This window comes from Schistocerca nitens, chromosome 7 (genome assembly GCF_023898315.1).
Source record: "Schistocerca nitens isolate TAMUIC-IGC-003100 chromosome 7, iqSchNite1.1, whole genome shotgun sequence".
Classification (NCBI taxonomy): Eukaryota; Metazoa; Arthropoda; class Insecta; order Orthoptera; family Acrididae; genus Schistocerca; species Schistocerca nitens.
In genome coordinates, this window is record NC_064620.1 from 116,794,656 (window position 1) to 116,817,902 (window position 23,247).

Sequence of the window (23,247 nt, forward strand, 5' to 3'; positions counted from 1 at the left end):
AAGAGAATCACAATCTTTAAGGGCGTTTATACTCATTTGCTTGTATTGAAGGATCTCTCCCATTAAAATACGATGACCCGGGCGCGCGTTCAACATAGGAAAGTACAAACAACTACTCGATTCAGTCAAGTCGACTGACGAAAGAAACGAGCGAAGTGCGTGCGCGCTGACTGGTGGGAGCGACACGGGTGGCAATGTGGGTGGCCCCGCTAGGGGGGGGAGGGACGCCCCCCCCCCCCATATCTATCCGCCGCTGGCCTCGTTCAGGACGCCCTTGGACGTCTATCGACTACGCCCATGTCAGGAACATCAATGAAATGGTTCATGCCAACCGAACAATGACTGCCCCGAGATTGCAGAAGAATGTAACATTTTATTTGCATCAGTCATACAATCCTGACAGAGCATCTTGATATACATCGTGTTGCTACCAAGTTCGTCCCATGGCTCATGAGTCGAGGCCAGAAAGACCATCACCTCGCTGTCTGTGAAAAGCTTTTGGATCGGACAAATGAGAGCCTGGCCCCTGCAGACCATTTTTTATTTTCAAAGTTGAAAACCCAGTTGGAAAGACGAAGATTTGCAACGATAGACGAGATAAAAGAAAATTCGCTGACGGCGCTTCTCGTAATCCAGCAAGGTGCATATCAAGACTGCTTCCGGAAGACAAAATGACGTAGGGATCGGTGCATCAATTTTGGAGGAGAATATTTCGAAGGAGACCATACACAATAAGTAAAAGGTAAAGCTAGAAAAATTTTTTGGACAAAGTTCCGGAATTTTTAACAGGCCTCGTAGATATGAATAACCTAGTTGATGTAGAAAAAAAATTGCAGGAAGATTCAAAACATCATGTTGAGTTCACATGTTGATCACAATGTAAAATAGCAAAATAGACAGTTAAATTTCTTGGACATCACCATAAATATTCAAAACAACCAACACACATTTGCCATGTAACGAAAACTGACAACAACAGACACAATTATACATGATACATCATAACATCCCAATTCTCAAAAGCAGGCAGGACTTAGATACATGATCCACAGACTAAACACAGTACCATTAGATACAGACAATTACAAAAAAGAAATAAATATCATAAGACAAATAGCCACAAACAATGGATACAAAGAGAACTTAGTAACAAAGCTGAACAATAAAATCAAGAAACAGAAAAGAACAAACACCCAGCTTGTAACGTAGAAAGTTACTACCAGATAACATTCTGTACAGTATAGCATGCAACTGTGTATCACGGTGGCTGCAGGATTTGCTCTCCGCTATGACTCACAGTGCAGCTGACGTTATCGGCTATGAGAATGGTCTCCAGTAACATATATCAGGAACGTAAATTCATACCCCCTACGAACATAAATAAACCATAGTAATAATCATCCGATTTTGCTCAAACTTGGTATACCATCTTTTGTTATTAAGTTGAAGAGCCTGATAAAATTTCAGATTTTTATCTATTATAGTTACTGAAACTGAGAAAAGTACTTAAAAGTCATAAAACCGACATAGTGGACACAGAAGGCTGCAGATTTCTAGGCATTCACCTAGATGAAAATCTAAGATGGGTAAACCATATCAAATTTTTATGCAATAAAATCAGCAGTTCATTACATCTAATCAGCCAGTTATCAAAAGTAGTCCCACATCAGACATTAAAAACAATTTATTATGGAACCATTTTGTACAGATTAATTACGGGATAAGATATGGGGTTGTGCTGCCGACATACATATGAACAGAATATTAACCCTACAGAAAAGAGCAATCAGAACTATCCATGGATTAGGGTATAGAGATTCATGCAGGGAAATACACACACAATAATTTATTTTAGTTTAATATTAATATTCACTTAAAGAATATATTTCAGTTTCACTTTGAATAAGTTCCCTTAGTGGCACCTTATAGAGCTCGGTAATCTGTTGTACCATATTTGACCACTAATGCATGGACTATGGTCTGTTGTTTTTAATTTTGTTCTTTGTCTGTAGTAGCAGTCTTTATTTCTTGTATTATAGGCATGCATATCACAGCACTTTGCTGCTTTGTTTTGATGTGTCACAAAAAATATAATTAATTTGTAAAGATACAGTGAGTAGGAAAGAGGGAAGGAGAGGGAAAGACGGAAGGATGTGGGTTTTAAGGGAGAGGGTAAGGAGTCATTCCAATCCCGGGAGCGGAAAGACTTACCTTAGGGGGAAAAAAGGACGGGTATACACTCGCACACACACACATATCCATCCACACATATACAGACACAAGCAGACATATTTAAAGACCAAATATGTCTGTATATGTGTGGATGGATATGTGTGTGTGTGCAAGTGTATACCCGTCCTTTTTTCCCCCTAAGGTAAGTCTTTCCGCTCCCGGGATTGGAATGACTCCTTACCCTCTCCCTTAAAACCCACATCCTTTCGTCTTTCCCTCTCCTTCCCTCTTTCCTGATGAGGCAACAGTTTGTTGCGAAAGCTTGAATTTGGTGTGTATGTTTGTGTTTGTTTGTGTGTCTGTCGACCTGCCAGCACTTTCATTTGGTAAGTCACATCATCTTTGTTTTTGGATATATTTTTCCTACGTGGAATGTTTCCCTCTATTATATATATATATATATATATATATATATATATATATATATATATATATATATATATATATATATATGTGTGTGTGTGTGTGTGTGTGTGTGTGTGTGTGTGTGTGTGTGTGTAAAATCTGAATATTTTTAATAGGTACGATGTAACACCCAATATTGTGCTTATTAGGTACAATGGTACATTTGTATTATGTATATGTAATCACGTATGTATATATGACTGTACTAAACTTGTAAAAAAATGCTATGACGTTTGCAAAAGACACCAGTTGGTGTCTCCATGCAAAAAAAAATACAATAAATACAAAATAAAAGTCATATCTCGGTCATTGTGAAAATTCCGCGTGGTATAGTCCGTATACTTATAAAATACTTGGGCCAGCACTTCGAACTTTGAAGACCACTGACACGACCAAAGTTTCAAGTCGCAAAACTAGTGGGTCAGTGACTGTCAAATCGGACATTAATTGGGTCAGACTGGTAGATATTCTCGATTTTTTTTCGTGTGAGAACATTTTGTACAGACTGTGAGATGGGAATAGTAGAGCAGTTAAAATAGTAAATTCGGACTTGGCGGCAAATTTATGTGCTCCCTTAAGAATAATAACCAGTTTACTAAAATTTCCGAATGCTTACTGCAGGCATGCTGTATTTTCCCTACACCCGAAATTTGTTGAAATGAACTTACAGGAACCGATCTGCTACTTGGGTTACGCGGCCTCTGTGTGGTATGTATTAGGCCGCGGTTTCATCAACACTACTTTACATGACCTAGTGAGTATCTACTACTGCAGACGGAAGGGACATTGTAAGGAAGCCGTACTCAGGTAGGTGGACAATTAAGGTGAGACGACAACAAAACCCCACCCTGCCACAAGCTGTCACCAACACAAGGACAAAATTACACACAAAGAAATACACAAAATACAAGAATAGAAGCAGCACAATGTGTGAAAGAAAAATGAAGCAAAAGATGGTATACAATGACATACAACCACAAATACACACACAGAATAACCAATGTTTTCAAAAAAGAAGGCATAAAAATAGCACACCAAACCAACAACTCAAATCAGAAATACTTCCCAAAAACAATAGGAAAAATTGATCTGTATCAGAAATCAGGAATATACCAACTGAAATGCAATACATGTTATGGTAGATACACATCTCAAACCAGGAAGACATTTGACACCAGATACAAAGAACATGTAATAGCATGGAAGTATACTGTAGTACAAATCATTCAACTTTTACAGAACACTTACACCAACACCAACATAAAATTACAACCAGAGACACAGACATGGAAATCATAAGGATAAACAACAACAAAAAGCACCTCCTCACCTTACAAGAAAACTACCACATCCAAAAAACCATAACAGAAAAGAAACAACTCATAAATGATCAGATCAACTTGGCAAACCACACACTCTTTAAACTGATTGGCCCTTAATATAACATTAAAAGTACAAATATAGCCACAGGCTCCATTTACCACTACCATTTTCTCCCAGATCTAAACCATAATCACTGTCCAGGCCATCCCTGTCGTCCCCCCTCCCTTTTTAAAGAAAAACCACCACCCCTCTCATGTCTCTACCTACAAGACAGTTTCACTAACTCTCTCTCTCTGCCCCGCCCTCTCCCTCTCTCTCTCTCTCTCTCTCTCTCTCTCTCTCTCTCACACACACACACACACACACTCAAAATCGTTTCATAGGTTGGCAACACTCACAATGTGCACGAAAACAAACGAATAGGCATTAACACTGTAGTAGTGATGAATGACAAATAGTTAAGAAAGTCAATTATAAATAGTGTAGCGTAGGAAATAACGCAAAATGCCAAAAACTGCAGATGTGAAATGAAGCCTGTCAACATCAAGCACTGCTAGCGGGCTAACTTCATAAAGAAAGCGCTGTTTTTAACAAAAAATAAATGTACAAATGTATGTATCCAATTTACAGAATGCCACAGAAGATGCTTTGTAAATAAAAGAGAAACACGTCTGGTGTAATTCTTTTTAATTACATTGCAGTCAGCTCAAGACAGATAACCTATAATGAGAGATGGTAATAGCTTTTGTGGAAGATGGCCACATAAACAAATGTAATAAAATATTTGACTAACATTTCATTTCTACAACATTTCTAATTTATTTTTATTGATGTGGCAAAAATTCAAAGGTCTCTTTTTGCCTCACTATCATCACTTTCTATGCCAACATCCCCTAAATCTAGATAGCCTGACATTATCCTTCCATTCCGAACAAACTGCCAGGAAAACAGTGAAAATATAGGGCTTTTGAATGGGGATGACATAAACATTACAAAAAACAAACAATAAACAAATTTTGAAGCCAGCACACCTACATATCTAACTTTATTTCTCGATACATGTAGTACTCATTACTAAGAGTAAATTACTGACAAACAATGCCATCGCTATACCAGTAACATCAATGCACCTGTACACATAAAACTTATTTTCTGATATACGCATTCCCTCCAACAGCAAAATACTCAAAAAAATATTTCCATTCTTGTATTGGAAATTAAAGTACACCTTTATACATAAGCTTTATTTTCTCATACACGCTACTAACACCAAATGTTTGATAGATAAATTCGGACGCTATATCATGGCAGTCGTCTGCTGCCTAAACAAACAGAAACTTGGATGGCTCGGGGAGAGAGGAGCAGAGCCAGGGAACAAGCCCCACCTCCCTCTCACAGGACTGGCAGCCTACGTCCTTGTCCTGTGCTCCTGAGGAAGTAGAACTAAAGTAATGCTAATAAGGGATCGCTAATAGCTTCTGGTGTTGTGAAGGTCGTACAAGAGCCCTCACCATGGACCATATTTAGTCTCTTCATTCATTATAGACTAGTAAAAGGAAACAATGGTCAATGTACAATACAAAGCAAAGCGGAGTACAAAAAACATTCGACAACAGCTACAGGGGAATTGTTTGCTGAGGTTGCCAGTATCATAAACATGTATGTCGGGCCCGACACCAGTATCATGGTCGCCAACCGTAGGGATATATCCCTAAGCATAGGGACTTTTGGGTCTTTTTTCCAAAATGTAGGGATGTAGGTACAGATTTTCACCCCTCTGTACTATCCAAGAAAGAAAAGATTACAAAATAAATTAAAAAAGAAAATGCCAAACTCTATAAACTTTAGACATTGTAAGTAGTAGGACAAAGAGAGCATCGTCCCACTCTGCATTGTTTCCAAATTTATTCAAGATGGTGGATCCAAGATGGCGGCGAGAGATGTGGCAATGTCGCAATGACGTCATAATAGGAACTTCAAATTTGGTGGGAAGATAGGTCAATTAGGTTACCTCCACTAGCCTAACCGCCTCCCCTCACCTCCCCCATGAAGTATTGGTTTTATAATGGTGTTATATTTCTTGTTGGTCAGGCTTTTTGCGATCTTCTGTACATCAGTTAAATGCAGTATTTCACGGTACATTTCCCTATGTTAACTGAATAATTTATAGGTTTTTTGGTAGGTCTTAGGAAAATAAGATTCGTTAAGCCAGGTGTCCTCTCAAACCGTCTATCACCAATCTGTATTGTGTCATTAGTTACATTTATAGGATGCATGCCCAAAATGTACGGTCTCCTCCTGCTAATTCCGAACGTTCTATCTATCTGACCAGGAGCATGACAGATAATGAATTCATCAATGGCAACACTATTGTTATCATGTGGTTTCGTTTTTGCTTAGACCTGCCTGAGAGATTCAGTAACTGGCTTGAAGGTCTCTCTTAGTGTTTTCTGTCGATCCATATGCCCTAACCTTAGCAACCGTAATTTCTCTCGAACTGTTTTCAATGCTTGAATAACTTTCTGTTTCGTTGACATCTCGGTGTAAGCTAATCAGACGTCTCCACAGCATAAGGCTTTATATATCCACTCTTCTTCTTCCCCTTACTATGCACCCGCTCAACCTACTCAACAACAAGGAATTCTACATCTATTTTCCCCTCAATAGCCTCGACCTTTTCAGTTAAGTCAGTTACTTTCATACCGATTTCATTAACTAACTCATTTAACGCATTGATCATTCTCATAAGAATCTGGTAATACGTCTCTAGTTTCCTGCGCATACCTCCAACTTTATGTACAACTTTATCTACAAGAGCCTGAATTTTCGCATCCATGTACAGGCGAATGTTCTATCTCTGTACACCCACTCTCTGGGGTTGAGAGCTAGACATGCGCACATTTGTCCACGTTGTAGCGTATACTGATGTACTAACCTCTCTTATCGGACTATGTAAGCAGAAACTCTTGGAAGTTTTGGCTGTACCTACTATCACTCAGTTTTCTTGTTTTATCAGTAACGAGAAAATCATACTGAGAATGATTCCAGCAAACAGCACATATCTTTACAAAATCATGGTACCACATGTCAGTTCCTACATGTGCCTGGTAAATGTGTTTTAAATTCAGATTGTCCTGTTTGAAGGCTATAATGAGGTTTGCATAATCCCTAACCAACTGTTTCGGGATTCAGGAATCTGTTTGCTTAAATAAAATACATCAGCACCCATATGGCAACGAAAACAGAAATACTTCCAAATTTGGTCTTGGTTTTCCACAGCAACATCGTCAAATATAAAGACAGTGTTTGGCTTTGCTTTTTCAGGTGGGAGGATATCACCGCTTTCACTGAATGTTGTGTATGTAACACCATCTACACATCTACAAACGAAAAAATGGCTGACATCGAAATAAGTGTCCAAGGAATAGAAAAGCAACTGAAATCACTCAACAGAGGAAAGTCCACTGGACCTGACGGGATACCAGTTCGATTCTAGACAGAGTACGTGAAAGAACTTGCCCCCCTTCTAACAGTTGTGTACCACAAGTCTCTAGAAGAACGGAAGGTTCCAAATCATTGGAAAAGAGCACAGGTAGTTCCAGTTTTCAAGAATGGTCATCGAGCACATGCGCAAAACTATAGGCCTATATCTCTGACATCGATCTGTTGTAGAATTTTAGAACATGTTTTTTGCTCGCTTCATTTGTTCATGAGACCCAGAAAATATTAGACACAGGCTCCCAGGTAGATGCCATTTTCCTTGACTTCTGGAAGGCGTTCGATACAGTTCCACACTGTCGCCTGATAAACAAAGTAAGAGCCTACGGAATATCAGACCAGCTGTGTGGCTGGATTGAAGAGTCTTTAGCAAACAGAACACAGCATGTTGTTCTCAATGGAGAGACGTCAACAGACGTTAAAGTAACCTCTGGCATGCCACAGGGTAGTGTTATGGGACCATTGCTTTTCACAATATATATAAATGACCTAGTAGATAGTGTCAAAAGTTCGATGCAGCTTTTCGTGGATGATGCTGTAGTATGCAGAGAAGTTGCAGCATTAGAAAATTGCAGTGAAATGCAGGAAGATCTGCAGTGGATAGGTACTTGGTGCAGGGAGTGGCAACTGACCCTTAACATAGACAAATGTAACGTATTGCAAATACAAAGGAAGAAGTATCCTTTATTGTATGATTATATCATAGTGGAACAAAAACTAGTAGCAGTTACTTCTGTAAAATATCTGGGAGTATGCGTACGGAATGATTTGAAGTGGAATGATCATATAAAATTAATTGTTGGTAAGGCAGTTGCCAGGTTGAGATTCATTGGGAGAGTCCTTAGAAAATGTAGTCCATCAACAAAGGAGGTGGCTTACAAAACACTTGTCCGACCTATACTTGAGTATTGCTCATCAGTGTGGGATCTGTACCAGGTCGGGTTGACCGAGGAGACAGAGTATATCCAAAGAAGAGCGGCGCATTTCGTCATGGGGTTATTTGGTAAGCGTGATAGCATTACGGAGATGTTTAGCAAACTCAAGTGGCAGACTCTGCAAGAGAGGCGTTCTGCATCACGGTGTAGCTTCCTGTCCAGGTTTCGAAAGGGTGCGTTTCTGGATGATGTATCGAATGTATTGCTTCCCCCTACTTATACCTCACGAGGAGATCACAAATGTGAAATCACAGAGATTCGAGCGTGCACAGATGCTTTCTGGTAGTCGTTCTTGCCGCGAACCATATGCGACTGGAACAGGAAAGGGACGTAATGACAGTGACACATAAAGTGCTCTCCACCACACACCGTTGGGTGGCTTGCGGAGTATAGATGTAGATGCAATATATCCTGTAGTAGCTGATACTTGGGCTGAAACAGTGTTTTTGAGAATACAAAAACATGTTCAAATCGGACTCCATCTACATGTGATAGCAATGTCATTAGGACATTAGTCTTGCCACAATTGGATAGACCTACAATAATTGCATGTATATTATCAGGAAGAAGAATTCCGTTATTCTTCTTCAGGTCTTCTTTTGCATCTTCACAGGGCCAGTCCCAATCACCGACAACAAAGTCCTGAGGATGTTTCACCCACCCTGCCATGATACTACCTACACCAGGTACTGACAAGTGATTGGCGTATATAGAAAGATACACTTGAAGAGACGGTAATAGTATGTGTAGCCACTATAGCTCCATCACTTAACCAACTGAGCTATATTGGCTGCACAGAACAATCAACTATATATACACTCCTGGAAATGGAAAAAAGAACACATTGACACCGGTGTGTCAGACCCACCATACTTGCTCCGGACACTGCGAGAGGGCTGTACAAGCAATGATCACACGCACGGCACAGCGGTCACACCAGGAACCGCGGTGTTGGCCGTCGAATGGCGCTAGCTGCGCTGCATTTGTGCACCGCCGCCGTCAGTGTCAGCCAGTTTGCCGTGGCATACGGAGCTCCATCGCAGTCTTTAACACTGGTAGCATGCCGCGACAGCGTGGACGTGAACCGTATGTGCAGTTGACGGACTTTTAGCGAGGGCGTATAGTGGGCTTGCGGGAGGCCGGGTGGACGTACCGCCAAATTGCTCAACACGTGGGGCGTGAGGTCTTCACAGTACATCGATGTTGTCGCCAGTGGTCGGCGGAAGGTGCACGTGCCCGTCGACCTGGGACCGGACTGCAGCGACGCACGGATGCACGCCAAGACCGTAGGATCCTACGCAGTGCCGTAGGGGACCGCACCGCCACTTCCCAGCAAATTAGGGACACTGTTGCTCCTGGGGTATCGGCGAGGACCATTCGCAACCGTCTCCATGAAGCTGGGCTACGGTCCCGCACACCGTTAGGCCGTCTTCCGCTCACGCCCCAACATCGTGCAGCCCGCCTCCAGTGGTGTCGCGACAGGCGTGAATGGAGGGACGAATGGAGACGTGTCGTCTTCAGCGATGAGAGTCGCTTCTGCCTTGGTGCCAATGATGGTCGTATGCGTGTTTGGCGCCGTGCAGGTGAGCGCCACAATCAGGACTGCATACGACCGAGGCACACAGGGCCAACACCCGGCATCATGGTGTGGGGAGCGATCTCCTACACTGGCCGTACACCACTGGTGATCGTCGAGGGGACACTGAATAGTGCACGGTACATCCAAACCGTCATCGAACCCATCGTTCTACCATTCCTAGACCGGCAAGGGAACTTGCTGTTCCAACAGGACAATGCACGTCCGCATGTATCCCGTGCCACCCAACGTGCTCTAGAAGGTGTAAGTCAACTACCCTAGCCAGCAAGATCTCCGGATCTGTCCCCCATTGAGCATGTTTGGGACTGGATGAAGCGTCGTCTCACGCGGTCTGCGCGTCCAGCACGAACGCTGGTCCAACTGAGGCGCCAGGTGGAAATGGCATGGCAAGCCGTTCCACAGGACTACATCCAGCATCTCTACGATCGTCTCCATGGGAGAATAGCAGCCTGCATTGCTGTGAAAGGTGGATATACACTGTACTAGTGCCGACATTGTGCATGCTCTGTTGCCTGTGTCTATGTGCCTGTGGTTCTGTCAGTGTGATCATGTGATGTATCTGACCCCAGGAATGTGTCAATAAAGTTTCCCCTTCCTGGGACAATGAATTCACGGTGTTCTTATTTCAATTTCCAGGAGTGTATTTTACCCATGAAGAGTAACTTTATCATTCATTTTGTCAATAACTGGTGAGGTGATGTTTGGGGTAATTGTATGCTGCTGCATCATTATAGATGTAGAACTGAAAAATTATGATATTAATACGCTTAATATTTTGACTAAGAGAGAGGTATGAAATAAAACACAAACACAGATTGAGATTATATATACATACATTATTTATTAAATATGATACATAGGATGCAGAATTTTAAAAAAAATCATCAGACTCTTTCTTTATCTCCTTCTTTGGACCTATACAGTATTTGCCAAACAAAGCTTTTTGATATGCAATAAATTCTGTGCGTATCACCCTCAAGCCAATAGATACTTCAGAGTACTTGGGTTTTTCACATGCACATTTAATCTGTTTCTCTTTTGGTTCAGTGTTCATGTGTAAACAAAAGTACTGCTCCAAATCATCAACATGTACACTATGCATATATGGGAAGTTCACAACACCATTGTACGCACAGTCTATGCTGAGCAGCCAATGACTCAATCTTGGCTCTGAGCACTATGGGACTTAACATCTGAGGCCATCAGTCCCCTAGAACTTAGAAATACTTAAACCTAACTAACCTAAGGACATCACACACATCCATGCTCGAGGCAGGACTCGAACCTGCGACCATAGCGGTCACACGGTTCCAGACTGAAGCGCGTAGAACCGCTCGGCCACACAGGCCAGCACAATGATTCAATCTCTTCAGTGCAAGATGTAGTACAGTATCCAGATCGTATAAGTTCATAAGTGAGGCATGCCTTAGATAAACACACTTGTCACCCGATTTAACATATAGTGCACAGTCATCATACACTGTTGTAATAGATAGTGTCACACCAGTAAGGCGTATTTCTGGGGGAGAAAGAGTGGGATGATATCTGTAGTCATCTGCTGATTGATGTAGCACTCTGCACGACACATTTTGTCCCAATCGAACTCAGAAATTTGCACTTCAATGCATTTTCAACTTCTATTCTCACATGCAAGCCCCAGACATGATGTGCTTCTATACCAATGGTTACACATTTTGTTCCACTGGGAGCTAAATTGTATGCAGAACTGAAAAGCATGGGTACACTTGATGCCTTCTTATCCACAGCATCTGCACTCTGCGCCTGCACTAGCGCTGGGATGTTCTGCTGGGATGGATCATATGTTGGTGACCAGTACCGTCCACCATCTTGCTGTTGTTTAGGACCACCACCAGCATTTATTTTGTTGGGAGCAGATCACGTGTCCTCATCACACAAATCGATAAGTAGGCCAGACAACAACAGCTCCTTGTCCTGCTCCAGCAAGTGGGCTATGTGCACTACAGGATCCCACATAGTTGCTACAGGTTCAGACATGCTGGAAGTTGTTGATGCCGCAGGTCTTGACAAGACGGCAGCTGAGGTTGCTACAGGTTCAGATGCGGCAGAGGTCGGCATGTTGGCACTGGACCCTGTGGGCTTGGACGCATCGAGGGCTAATGCTGGACAAAGATGGGGAAACGTTACATATGGACCAAGATGTGAAAACAACCAATAATAATAATAATAATAATAATAATAATAATAAACCCCGTGGAGGACCGGGAAAAGAATAGGCCTCCGGTATGTTCTGCCAGTTGTAAAAGGCAATGAAAAGAACAAACCACTAATAGGGCTAACCCCCCTTTTAGTGTGATTAGTTGGTTCAGGACAGAACTAAAGAAGCCTCGGACAAGCGCCGTCATGGTCAGAGACGATGCTTGAACCCTATGCCTGCCCACAATGGTAACGACACTGCTAGCCAACTGGAAAATGATTTAAATCCAAATAGAGGTGTTTTGCAGGATATGCTTCCTGCAACCACCCTAGAAGGAAAACAAAGACAGAGGATGAGATGGTCAGATGAAGTTAATCGACACCTCATGTCCTGTTATTACCAAGCAACAAACCTAGGAACCAACACAACTGGATACAGATCACAAGTATACACAACATTTATTACCAGATACCCAGAATTAAAATTTTTAACAGAACAACGATTAGCTGATCAGATCCGTGTAATAATAAAAAATAACAGGATACCCCAGTCAGAATTAGATAACATCAAACAACAAGTACAACAAATACTGGAACAAAATAATGCGCAATCAGAAGAAGAAGAAAATACAGTAACGGACTCAAACATCCCAGAGCAAACAAACAAAGAACAACATGCATCAATTAAACAATCAGAGGAAAACGAAATCTTAAGACAGCCACCAGAACAAGCACAAATGGTGACACACGTGTTAGATATACAAGAAAAATTTCAGCTGACATATATAGAATACAAAGATACAAATACAGACATTAGACCATTCTTGCATAGACCGCCAAATAACCCACAAGTCGAAACAACAATAACAACTATCAACACAAACATAAACAACAAAATAAATGGAAACACAACTATGGAAGAGTTAGAACTACTGGTTTATATAGGAGCACTCACTACACTAAAAATACACACTAGGCAGAGATCAGAACCAACCAACACACAGAAGAAACCCACAAAACCAGCATGGCAACACAGGCTACAGATCAGAATAGAAAAACTGAGAAAAGACATCGGACAGCTAACACAATTTATAAGAAATGAAATGTCAGAAAAAAAACGAAAAAGGTTAGGTAAAATCTCACAACAAGAAGCGATAGAGCAATTAGATGAAAAGAAGCAGAAATTACAAGCATTTGCCAAACAACTTAGAAGATACAAAAAAAGTGAAAATAGAAGGAAACAAAACCAAACATTCAACACAAACCAAAAGAAATGTTACCAGACAATAGATAACAGACACATTAAAATAGACAATCCACCAAACATAACAGACATGGAACACTTCTGGAGCAACATATGGTCAAACCCGGTACAACATAACAGGCATGCACGGTGGATACAAGCAGAAACAGACACATACAAGATGATACCACAAATGCCTGAAGTGATAATTTTGCAACATCGAAGTCACCCAAGCAATTAATTCTACTCACAATTGGAAAGCCCCTGGAAAAGATAAAATAGCAAATTTCGGGCTAAAGAAGTTCACTTCAACACATTCACATCCAACTAAATTATTTAACAGTTACATTGCAGACCCATACACACTCCCTGATACACTTACACATGGAATAACTTATCTGAAACTTAAAGATCAAGAGACACAGCAAACCCAACAAAATATTGCCCCATAACATGCCTACCAACAATATACAAAATATTAACTTCAGTCATTACACAGAAATTAATGACACATACAACACAGAACAAAATTATAAATGAAGAACAAAAAGGCTGTTGCAAAGGAGCACGAGGATGTAAAGAGCTACTGATAATAGATGCAGAGGTGACATATCAAGCTAAAACTAAACAAAGGTCGCTACACTACACATACATTGATTACCAAAAAGCTTTTGATAGTGTACCCCACTCATAGTTACTACAAATATTGGAAATATACAAAGTAGATCCTAAATTGATACAGTTCCTAAACATAGTAATGAAAAATTGGAAAACCACACTTAATATCCAAACAAATTCAAATAATATCACATCACAGCCAATACAGATTAAGCGTGGAATATACCAAGGAGACTCATTAAATCCTTTCTGGTTCTGCCTTGCTCTGAACCCACTATCCAACATGCTAAATAATACAAATTATGGATACAGTATTACTTGAACATACCCACACAAAATCACACATTTGCTATACATGGATGATCTAAAACTACTGGCAGCAACAAATCAACAACTCAACCAATTACTAAAGATAACAGAAGTATTCAGCAATGATATAAATATGGCTTTTGGAACAGACAAATGTAAGAAAAATAGCATAGTCAAGGGAAAACATACTAAACAAGTAGATTACATATTGGATAACCACAGCGACTGCATAGAAGCGATGGAAAAAACAGATGCCTATAAATATCTAGGATACAGACAAAAAATAGGAATAGATAATACAAATATTAAAGAAGAACTAAAAGAAAAATATAGACAAAGACTAACAAAAATAATGAAAACAGAATTGACAGAAAGAAACAAGACAAAAGCTATAAATACTTATGCTATACCAATATTGACCTACTCATTTGGTGTAGTGAAATGGAATAACACAGACCTAGAAGCACTCAATACACTTACACGATCACAATGCCACAAATATAGGATACATCACATACATTCAGCAACATAAAGATTCGCATTAAGCAGAAAGAAGGAGGTAGGGGATTTATCGATATAAAAAACCTACATTATGGACAGGTAGACAATTTAAAAAAATTCTTTCTAGAACGAGCAGAAACTAGCAAAATACACAAAGCAGTCACTCATATAAATACATCGGCTACACCACTGCAATTTTATGACCACTTCTACAACCCTGTAGATCACATAACATCAACAGATATGAAGAAAGTTAATTGGAAAAAGAAAACACTACATGGCAAGCACCCGTATCATCTAACACAGCCACACATCGATCAAGACGCATCCAACACGTGGCTAAGAAAAGGCAATATATACAGTGAGACGAAAGGATTCATGATTGCAATACAGGATCAAACAATAAACACCAGATATTACAGCAAGCATATTATTAAAGATCCCAATACCACAACAGATAAATGCAGACTTTGCAAACAACAAATAGAAACAGTAGATCACATCACAAGTGGATGTACAATACTAGCAAATACAGAATACCCCAGAAGACATGACTATGTAGCAAAAATAATACATCAACAGCTTGCCTTACAACATAAACTTATAAAACAACACATTCCCACATACAAGTATGCACCACATAATGTACTGGAGAATAATGAATACAAATTATACTGGAACAGAACCATTATAACAGATAAAACAACACCACATAACAAACCTGGCATCATATTCACCAATAAAAAGAAGAAATTAACACAACTAGTCGCAATATCCATACCCAATACAACAAATATACAAAAGAAAACAGGAGAAAAAATTGAAAAATACATCCAACTGGCTGAGGAAGTTAAGGACATGTGGCATCAGGATAAAGTTGACATTATACCAATTATACTATCAACTACAGGAGTCATACCACACAATATCCACCAGTACATCAATGCAATACAGCTACATCCAAACTTATATATACAACTACAGAAATCCGTAATTATTGATACATGTTCAATTACCCGAAAGTTCCTAAATGCAATATAACATATATATTAAAAGGAAGTCACGCTTGATCAAGGTCCGCGTCACTTTCCATTTTTGACCAGACATAACATCTGAGAAAAGAAAGAAATAATAATAATAATGCTAACCACAGAAAAAGATGTGATATGGGATACTTACTTTTCTGCTTCTTCCTGTTCTGCAGGGCTGTGTTGGATTGCAACTGCTGTTGACGCTTCATGGTTCTTCTTCTTCTTCTGCTGCTGCTGCTGCTGTTGCTGTTGCTGCTGGCTGACAGCAGGACTGAGGTCCCAGACCTGCTGAGTCTCCCCTATACCCCCTCCAATGACATTACCAGATACCACCATCCTTCTGACTGAAGTCTAACATGTGACTTTATTAAGGGTTCCCATTGGCTCCAGCCATTTTTCCCCAGACCGCCATTTTGGATTATGTCACGGGAGGGATGACACCAGCCTCTGGTGGCAGCACTGTGTACTAGGTCAGTTGGACTCTGGACCTCATGCTGATTTGATTAGATTAGATTAGATTAGTTTACGTTCCATAGATCTGTGCTGAGGAGATCCTAGTGGATGTGGAGCATGTCATTTTTTTTTTTTTTTTGATGGAGCTACTGCCTCAAATTGTTTAAATAAACACTGAAAATAAACCCTTAAGTCCACCCTCTCCAGCAAAGGCTGAGTCCTTTTCCTGGCAATTCCAAGGAAGAGGTGGCAGTCAGATGACTTAGGTTAGTGGAGGTAGTCCAAGCGACCTTTCTTCTTCCAAAATTTGAACTTCCCCCATTTTCTGGGGGAGGGGAGGGGGGAGGGGCGGGGAGGAGGTTAGGTTAGTGGAGGTAGCCTGATTGACCTATTTTTCCACCAAAATTTGAACTTCCTGCCATGATGTCATTGTGACATTGCCACATCTCTCGCCGCCATCTTGAATAAATTTGGCAACAATGCAGAGTGAGGTGACACTCTCTTTGTCATACTACTATTGCATATGACTGTCACCACTGTGTTGGCCTATGAGGGCCTGCCTCAGGGACGAAACGAGGTGCAGTAGGAAAGTATTTTAGTCACTGTCTGGGCTCAGGCCGGCGGAAATACTGATGTGTTCATTGATTAGCCCTCCTCATACAAATGAGCTGCTGCCTCCTAAGGTACAAATTTTGCACAGAAGGAATGTAGATTCAGGAATGCACATTACAAGACAATCATTTCCAAATGTGGTACTTATTTGTAACAAAGAAAATAAATTAAATTAGAGCTGTTGCAATACTATGCAGTGATTAGAAGAAAAATGGACACTGTTGAGAAGAGCTGACAATCAACCCTGATTACTCCAAATGGGGTCGAAATGCAACAACTAAAACCGGGGGCCCATCAGGCAACTTTTACCATGTCTACTGTAGTCTCTGTATCATTGTTCCACAGTACATTACTGACTTCCAGGCGTTGATTGTGTTTCTGTCTTTGTTGTTTGTTCACATGATGAAAGTAAAGGAAAAACTTCTTCTTTAGATCAGTTCAGTTTCTTTCACCTTAATATAAGTTTCTTTTTTTGGGTGTATAACTGTAGTATTAGCATTCTTTCATTATGACTTCTGGGCAGAAAAAGAAAAGAGAGTTACAAAACAGTGACAGTCAAAGCCGAAAACGGAAATTTAGGGAAGCATGGCAAGAGAAAGAACAACAGTTTAAAGGGTGGTTAACTGCAGATCCCGAGGACAATTATCATGCTCATTGGAGGGAGGTGGTATTAGTTTGTGTACTGAAAGAAGTGAACTTTTGAAACACGCAAATCGTGATTTGCACAATAGTCGAGCATCACAATTTAATAAACAATCAATGCTTTCACTGTGGGTGCATCAACCTATTACAAGCACTGCAAATCCTAAGCTGAAAGAGGACAGCAAACCTGCTGAAATAAGACTGACAGCAACATTTGCAGGGCACTCACTATGCTCATCAACTCATAAAATACGTTTTCATCATTTCTAAAATTTTACAAAACACTAACAGTAGCAAACTTTCCAAATAACAATGTGAATATTTTGTTTGAAAATAGTGACCATTCCTTGTACAAAATTATTAATACAGAGGAAATGATACTACTGAATACCTGATTAGCATTTTTTTTTTAATTTTGTTCACAGTCTAGAAGTTTCTGCATCCATCGGGATTTTAAAGGTGGAGATAGCAAATTTTCATATGTTGTGTAGGGATGTGGTCAAAAATCAGTTGGCAACACTGGCCGGTATCTGTGGGAACCATAGAGAAAGACACCCTCTAAATAAACCTGATGCAATATAGTGTCCGCATATAAGCATACTGTGATATGAATGACACCCCTTTCCTGACATGCCACACAATAACAACAAATCATGCCTCAAAACAAGCATTTTCGAGAGTACATTCAATTTACATTCAGCTGGAAAACAGGAAAATTGATATCACTGAGGAAAAAGCAGAAACATGTAAAATACATATAAAAAACAGGCGTTGACATACTTTAAAAACAGATTCAACCTTATATTGTCATGACTGATGGCGATATCATTGACCATTCTTTGTAAGTTAGTGGTCTTTGTCACGGTCCTTTCTGTTGTAAGAATATGCTAATATGTTAGACATTCAACAGACATTAAATTCAGACTTCCTGGCAGATTAAAACTGTGAGCTGGACTCACGCTCGAACTCAGGACCGTTGCCTTTTGCGGGCAAGTGCTCTACCAACTGAACTACCCAAGCATGACTCACAACCTGTCCTCACAGCTTTAATTCCGCCAATATCTGTGTATGTGACTTGTAAAAGAAATTTAATGTCTCCAGAACGAAATTTTCAAATGGTTCAAATGGCTCTGAGCAGTATGGGACTTAACATGTGAGGTCATCAGTCTCCTAGAACTTAGAACTACTTAAACCTATCTAACCTAAGGACATCACACTCATCCATATCCAAGGCAGGATTCGAACCTGCGACCATAGCGGTCGCGCGGTTCCAGACTGAAGCGCCTAGAACCACTCAACCACCCCGGATGGCAATTTAATTTTCACTCTGCAGCAGAGTGTGCACTGATGTGAAACTTCCTAGCAGATTAAAACTGTGTGCCGGACTGAGAATCAAACTTGGGACCTTTGCTTTTCATGGGCAAGTGATTGACCAACTCAGCTGCCCACGCACAACTCACAACCGATCCTCACAGCTTTAATTCCGCAAGTATTTGTGCTGTGAGGGCGGGTCGTGCTGTGTTTGGGTAGCTCAGTTGGTAGAGCACTTGCCCGTGAAAGGCAAAGGTCCCGAGTTCTACTCTTGATCCGGCACGCAGTTTTAATCGACGAGGAGGTGTCACATCAGTGCACACGCCACTGCAGAATGAAAATTTCATTCTGGAAACTTTAAATTTCTTACCTAACATTTTACAAGTCACATACACAAAATGTTCTTTCGCATGTTGCAGAGGATGCTGGAATAGTCACAGCTGTTTGACTTAATTTGTACGAATCGCGTAACTCAAGTTTATATTGCTCTAAAAATTTGAGCAATGCAGGTAAATTGTCTTCATTCTGCTTTGCTGTTCATGTATAATGATAAGATATTATACCTAAATTTCTGCCTCCAATGATTCAGTATTGCTTGAATAACTTTGTGCTGATGGCAGTAAAATTTGTATATCCATAAAATATTCACTTTTCAGCTTTAGACAATTGATTCCTTTAATTATTCCAGAGTTTGAAATAAAACATCTCTCCAGTTCAGTGTCTGCTATATGTAAAACTTTATAAAATATTAAAGATTTGAAATCAATTGGTTGTATTAGTTCCAGGCTGTCTTTATCATCAAATTGCAAACATATTCTCCAAGATATTTTCTCAACTTTAGAATTCTACCAAGAGAAGAGGAATCAATGGGAATATCAGCACTCTATTTGCACTTTCTTTCCATACATAAATGAAACCTGAGCTCTGATTCACACATCTGACTGAACTGAGTGCTTATAGCTTCTACCAAGTTGATTGCAGCAACGCTATTACAGTCTTTGACCTGAAGGAATTCAGGTAGTGACTTGCATTTTCCAGCAAGCATGTGGACAGGCAAAAATAAAAAACAAAGGAAAAAATTAACTTTAAGCCAAATCTTGATGCTCCTGCAGCTTCTTCTGAAGTTTTTGCTTGAATGTGTACTAGAAGTACAATGATAGCTTCAGTTTTCTTTTTCACAACCAGACATGAAGCATATTAACAGAGTCATCCAGTGTAACTTAACCTTTTTAATTCCACCTTTCCAGTCTTCATTTTTTTATTTGTCTGTTGGTAAACATTTGATTCACTGCCAACCCCCTCATAAAAACATAGAGTCCCTGCAGTGTCATAACAAAATCTGTAGCCAATTTGAGCCTTCTGCATGTTATTACTATGACGAGATTAGGCTTATGTTTCACACAGTGTGTGTAGATGGCTTGTGGGACTTCCCCACTTCAAAGAGCTTGAATATCTGCACAAGAACCACTCATAACTGCGGCTCAATCATGTGTTTCACAGTTTGCTAGTTTTTTTAATGTAGACTGACAAAGAACAAGCATCCAGTTTTTTGCAGGTCCAACCTTTTGTATATGTTACCATCTAAATAGTACCGAATGACAATTAATTGATAGCTGCTCAATTTTTGAACAATCTTTAGAGCAGAATACTGAGCTTTTTTCACATCATCGGAGATATGTTACAGCATGATGTTGCTCGTGGTTCTAAGAATTTTGTTTTGTATATCACAGTGTGTGTATCTTTCCCTTTTACATTCAAGTTTTTTCCTAAAACTCAGATTTTTTTCCCTAAAGTGTTCCTCAACTCTAAACAATTTCCATTATTTGCTTTATTTTTCAAGTCATGATGACCTCTTTCTGGTATTCCTTGAAGGGCTGTGTACCGAATTACTTCAGTAATTGTATCCTCTGTTTTCCTGAACATCTAGAGCAAACGTTTCATCTATCTGAGCACCAACCGAAGCATTTTCTCCAAACCCACTTTTTCAATTTTTGAAGGACACTCATTCCAATACAGAGTTTTTGTGTATGAAGCTCTTCTCACACTGTTTAAAGCTAAAATTAGACTCTTTACCAATTAGTGAAACCCTAACTCACAGAAATAAGCAATTTGCTTTTTGTACCTTGAGTTTGGGGATAGAAAAATTGACAGATAGAACATTATACAGCATCATGTAAAATACTATATTGTAGCCATGAATGAATTTTGTTCCAGCATAGCTGGAAATTTCTTTTTCTGTCTCCGAACATGTGAGGACAAAAATGTCTTGTCATATTAGGCCAACTATTTTGCACGCGATTCTTCAATTATCCCCAACATATTAGCTGATCAAACAGTCACCTGGGGTACTGTAGATTCACGGTGTCCCACAGGCACAACACTTCAGCGATCAGGTATGTAGCCATCATCACAGACACTGACTTCCTGAAGTGCACAGCCAACTTACATTCCCTCCTCTTGCTGGCCGCTCAGTATGCAGTCAGCACCTGTGAGTGTGCACTGGAGGCCGAAGAGGCAACTGTGGTTAGCGATGCCTAACAGTGGTAGTGTGGATTTAGACACTCCATCCAACCTGGAACCCGCTCGCCATGTTTGTTGAGTGTCTTCTTAATTAGACAATGTGCTCATCCCCACACCGTGTCAAGATTATAACTGCAGTCCCGGTTCATGAGATTATCCTTGGAATGCATTTTGATGACTTCTCTATGACACTGTCCAAGTATTTGGAAGTTTAAGCTAAAATCCTGGTACATTTGTACTCTATTACTCAAATCTCAGACAGTATTCTGCAACCAACCTCTTGTTAGGTCTAAATTAGTCAAGTGTGCCACTGGTTTTGCTGGCATTGATCTTCGATGGCGTCCAGTGTTTGTCTAATATATGTCTAGTCACATTCACATGGAATCTGGTATACCCGGCCTTTTGTAAACCAGGTCATCTTTGCCTCTCTCCAATAATGCTTCTTTTATTGGGAAGGCAAAAGACAATTCTTACACAGTGTTTTGAGGATGAGTCTTATTTTTCCGGATAGCATGTTGATGTATGGCATAAAGATAGGGGCTGCCTCTTTCTCTCTAACTTGATCCACCTTCACAGGTTGTATTGCAGTGGTGGGATGCAGTGCATGCCTAAAATGCCATTCCAGGTAACCACTTTTCCAGACCTTTGTTCTGAGGTGTTCCTGTTCCCACAGCAGACATACTGTATCTGAGACGACGTGTACCCTGCATACTAGTGTTTTGGACACCCCATTCCTCTGTGCAGGGTGGTGACAATTGTCTGCATGCAAGTACAGGTCAGTGTGTTTTCTTCTGACGTATTCTGTTGATCACGCTACCAGCCACTCTTCTCTTGACCATAACATCTTTCCTCACCATACATCCCAACATCAGAATCACTAAAGAGACTGAGGTGAAGAGCAGTCCACTTTTACTGTTCTGTCACTCTTCTGACCGTACTTAAGTCTAAAACCTTCAGGGTCTGTTGCTTGGACAGGATGCATCAGATAATCATTATTTAGATTAGATTAGATTAGATTAGTTTTTTGTTCCATAGATCCGTGCTGAGGAGATCCTCGTGGATGTGGAACATGTCAATTTATTTTTTTTTAAGCTGAAATAACAATACTAATAGTATGAATATATACAATACATCATTTGTTTCTATTAAAAAATTCGCCAATGGAGTAGAAGGAGTTGGCCACTAGTAAGTCTTTCAGGCTCCTTTTAAACTGATCTTTATTTGTAACTAAATTTTTTATGTTTACTGGTAAATTATTGAAGATGTGTGTTCCTGAGTAGTGGACCCCTTTTTGAACTAAAGTAAGTGTTTTTAAGTCCTTGTGCAGATCATTTTTGTTCCTGGTATTGTATGTATGAACTGAGCTGTTTGTTGGAAAAAGAGATATATTATTTAGGACAAATTTCATTAATGAGTAAATGTACTGAGAGGCAGTAGTTAGTATACCCAGTTCTTTGAAGAGGTTTCTACAGGACGTCCGTGAATTTACTCCACAAATAATAAGTATTACACGCTTTTGGACTCTGAAAACATTATGGAATGAAAGTAAGCAAAGTACGCAAGCTTTTTCATTTTTATGTCGCCTATGTCTGCTAACACTCAAATTGTAAATACAGATTTGTTAAGGCGTTTCTGCAGTTCTGTGGTGTGCTCTTCCCAACTGAATTTATTATCAAGTTGAAATCCCAGGAATTTAAGACTGTCAACCTCTTCTATCTGCTCTTCTTCGTATTTTATGCATATGCTGGGTGGAAACCTCTTACAGGTTCTGAATTGCATATAGTGAGTCTTTTCGAAGTTTAACGTCAGTGAGTTGGCTTTAAAGCATTTATTAATATCCAT

The 23,247-nt window shown here is 40.0% G+C and overlaps 1 protein-coding gene across 1 annotated transcript; it reads right to left on the bottom strand.

The window, feature by feature from the left end:
- Positions 1-11,777: 11,777 nt before the first annotated feature.
- LOC126194735 (uncharacterized) lies at positions 11,778-16,138 on the bottom strand. The gene is made up of 2 exons (XM_049932990.1): positions 16,016-16,138; positions 11,778-12,131 (listed from the first exon to the last, which is right to left on the bottom strand). Exons 1-2 carry the CDS (start codon positions 16,074-16,076, stop codon positions 11,887-11,889), a joined length of 306 nt encoding a protein of 101 aa, XP_049788947.1. The 5' UTR covers positions 16,077-16,138; the 3' UTR covers positions 11,778-11,886.
- Between the last annotated feature and the right edge of the window lie 7,109 nt (positions 16,139-23,247).

Bases quoted from the DNA above. Each gene is read 5' to 3' on its own strand.
- LOC126194735 (XM_049932990.1), bottom strand. From the start codon at position 16,076: ATGAAGCGTCAACAGCAGTTGCAATCCAACACAGCCCTGCAGAACAGG. The intron at 12,132-16,015 runs GTAAGTATCCCA...ATCTTTGTCCAG, and splicing joins GAACAGGAAGAAGCAGAAAA to CATTAGCCCTCGATGCGTCC.